General features: G+C 39.3%; 1 protein-coding gene across 10 annotated transcripts in view; it reads right to left on the reverse strand.

Annotated features, from left to right (window-relative positions):
- Positions 1–3,083, reverse strand: part of LOC102673723 (putative leucine-rich repeat-containing protein DDB_G0290503) — a 65,034-nt gene that overhangs the window by 23,897 nt on the left and 38,054 nt on the right. For all 10 annotated transcript variants that reach the window (XM_031509621.1, XM_031509624.1, XM_031509619.1 and 7 more), the window contains 5 exons: positions 2,861–3,003; positions 2,104–2,230; positions 592–1,467; positions 359–497; positions 3–109 (listed from right to left, as the gene is read on the reverse strand). In XM_031509621.1, coding sequence (XP_031365481.1) covers positions 3–109; positions 359–497; positions 592–1,467; positions 2,104–2,230; positions 2,861–3,003 — 1,392 coding nt within the window. The remainder of the gene's footprint in view (positions 1–2; positions 110–358; positions 498–591; positions 1,468–2,103; positions 2,231–2,860; positions 3,004–3,083) is intronic.

The raw sequence follows: 3,083 nt of genomic DNA on the forward strand, positions 1-3,083 counted from the left end.
TGGTCTCGGAGGAGTAGCAAGTCGGACCTCTTCGTCTGAATTCTTGCTCTGCTGGGACTGATGCGAAGCCGATTCAGCTTTGGCGGACGCCACAGCCTCTCGGCATTTGCTGCACAATGGAATGTTGAAGGATTGTTACAGTATCATCAGTAAGAAGAAAGTTCTACGCCGTTTTGCAGACCATTAACGGTGACGTTACGAAACGAACCTAGCTTCGACACGAAACAATCGAGAAATCTCGAATTGTTCGATCTAACTTTTAAAATATTCACTTGAGAATTGGCTCGAGAAAGAGAGCTCGATGCTCGAAATATCTAAATGAAACACAAAATTTAAAAAAATTTATGGATCTCTTTACCTCCCCTCATTTTCCATCGTCGAATCTATCAGTGGCGAAAAATCGGACGGTTCACTCTTCGTCAAGCTATCCAAGTGCCTTTGGGTCGCGATATCATAATGCTCCGTGTATTCGCTTTCTTGTTCCTGAATATCCTCGGCTGAATATTCGCGAGCAAAAATAAAATCCACAATTTAATCATAAATATAAACTCTTACATATTGAATTATGAATTCGTCTATTGAATTATTTACCATGAAAGTCGACTTTCTGTTGAGCGAACATTGCTTCCTCCTCGTCCAATACCTCTTCTTCCACGTCGTTCACGGCCATCAACTTCTTTTTCGCGCATTCCAACGAATTCAGAACGTTCTTTTCCCGCGAATCGATTGATTCCAAGTTATCGCTTCCCTCCAATTCTCTCAGTTCCACCATGGAGATTCTCGGCGTCGATGTCGGTGTCTTTGGCAAGTCTAGCAAGTTTTCATCGGTCGTGGAAATTGCAAAAGGTTTGGAGCGATTCGATAAATTATCCGCGAACAGTTCATTCCCCTCTATCGAGCAATCGAATTCGATCGAACTCTCCTCGTTAATCAAATTTCTCGTCTCATCCTTTGCCCCGTTCTCGTTTAAATTTCCCGCTTTTGGAACAGGTTTCTCGTTCACACTTTTGGAACGACACTCTACCTCGATCTCTTTGGCTTCAACCTCGTCGCCTCGTCTCTCACCATCCTCGTCGATCCTTCGATCTTTCAAGCCTCGAATGTCAGTTTTTGACGAATCGACGATTGGATATTGGTCCAGAACATCATTCTCTCCGAACTTTTTCTCATCTGGAGTTCGCGGCACCACGTTGCTTATCGCCTCCATCAGCTCTTTCTCGATGTCCTCGTCCGCCTGCGCCGAGGAACATTCGGACAAGTCGGAGGTATCCTCCGCGTCCTTGTCACCGATCAGAGCCTTATAATCGGCGCTAGGATTCGGTACCAACATGGCCACGGAGTCAGCCTGCTGTGTCTGAACCTTCTTCTTTTGGAACAGCCAATTCTCTTCCCAAGACTCGACCGGGAATACTAAATCTACGTTGGTCGGTGTGTCGATCTCGTCTTGGCTGTCCTCCGATTGAAAAGCTGGAATGGATAACGAGTTTGAGTAAACACGCATTTTGTCAATCCGATAAAACTGTGCAATCTTGGATAAATAGGATATACTTATTTATATTATTTATAAATTGTACGGTTATTCTAATATTTTGATTGTATTTTATTATATGATATCGTTTATTGCAGCTTGTAAATTTATAAAATTTATTAATTCTTTCCAAGAATCACTCTTTATCTTATTTCAAATTGTATTACATAAATTTCTTTTATTTAATAGATTACAATTGCAGAATGCAATTTTTATAGAAATACCAACGTACAAAACTTTAAAAATAAATACAAAATATATATCTTTTTTTTTTTTTGATCCTCGATCATTCGATTCGAAAATGAAAAAAAAGTAAGTTGTAATGTCGTTACTGTAATATTCTTCTGTGCAATTTGGAATCGTTAATGGAGAAACGGTACGTTAACGAACGATCATTAATAACACTGACAATAGCTGACTGACCGATTGGAATATGCAAAACGCTCCTCCGTACGATCAGCAAAAATATCGCACACTCGAGTATCGTCCACATATTTTTGCATATGGAGGGAAATGACCGTCAGCAAATCAGCATATTTGAACATAAATACGGATTTAAGTTAAATTACGCTTACGATCGATGATGTCCATTCCAAGTTCAGGAAATGGCACTCGATGGGCATTCTTGACGGGCAAGAGAGATTCCCTGGAATCCTCGTCGGATGCATAAGTTGTGGTCACTTCCTCTATTCGTTCTTCTATCTGAAACGAGCGAAACATTTTAATAAATCGATATGAAAGAGAGTGGATTGATATTTTCAACTCTTGTTATTTTATATATGTTTCTTGATTTTCTTTTATCAGTTAAAATTGCCACGTGTATTTCAACACGAAACATCATGATCTTATTTCGTTATATAGTCGCTTATCATTCGCGAGCAACTCGCTTATCGGTTGATCACCCGGTCACCTACAAACCTAATCTCGAAATTCTATAAAAAACTACTTATATATTTCAAATTTTCTTTTTTCACGTATTTAAAATTTAAATGCGTTCTCGTTTACAAAACTTTGATAATTTTTAACATAGATACAGTTCTAAGTGCCTCATTCATATTTTTTTAATACGAATAAAGTTTGTTATTTCTAGGGAGAAAAAATGAGAAATTTTAAACTTATTTTATTTCATAAATCATTCGGGACGATTTTAAAATTTGGAAAATGGAGAAACGGTGGTTGAATCTTGAGTCGTCAAACGATAAACGAGTAACAACGATCGTCTCGAAACGCTCGACCTGAAACGATTCAGAAAGAATGAACGTTTCTCCGGAAGAGTTTTCGTTTCTTTTGCGAGTTCTCCGGAGATTCTGCCTCCGTAAAAGGATCGCCTACCGTGAGAGATAATGACTCCGGTTGGTTTCTAACGCGTCTCGAGCTAGATGCACTGTAGTTGCTGGCGCAATCCTCCTGAGACAACGGTTCCAAGCTGCTGCAACCTTCTTCGACACCTTCGTCGAGCCCTGCCTCGCTTTCACCTGAAAAACCAAATATATAAATAAAAACGATTCCTCTTTTCTTTTTTTTTTTTTTTTTCGAAACCGCTTTCATCCTCTTT

Source organism: Apis dorsata, unplaced genomic scaffold (assembly GCF_000469605.1).
Source record: "Apis dorsata unplaced genomic scaffold, Apis dorsata 1.3 scaffold_165, whole genome shotgun sequence".
In the NCBI taxonomy this organism is placed as follows: Eukaryota; Metazoa; Arthropoda; class Insecta; order Hymenoptera; family Apidae; genus Apis; species Apis dorsata.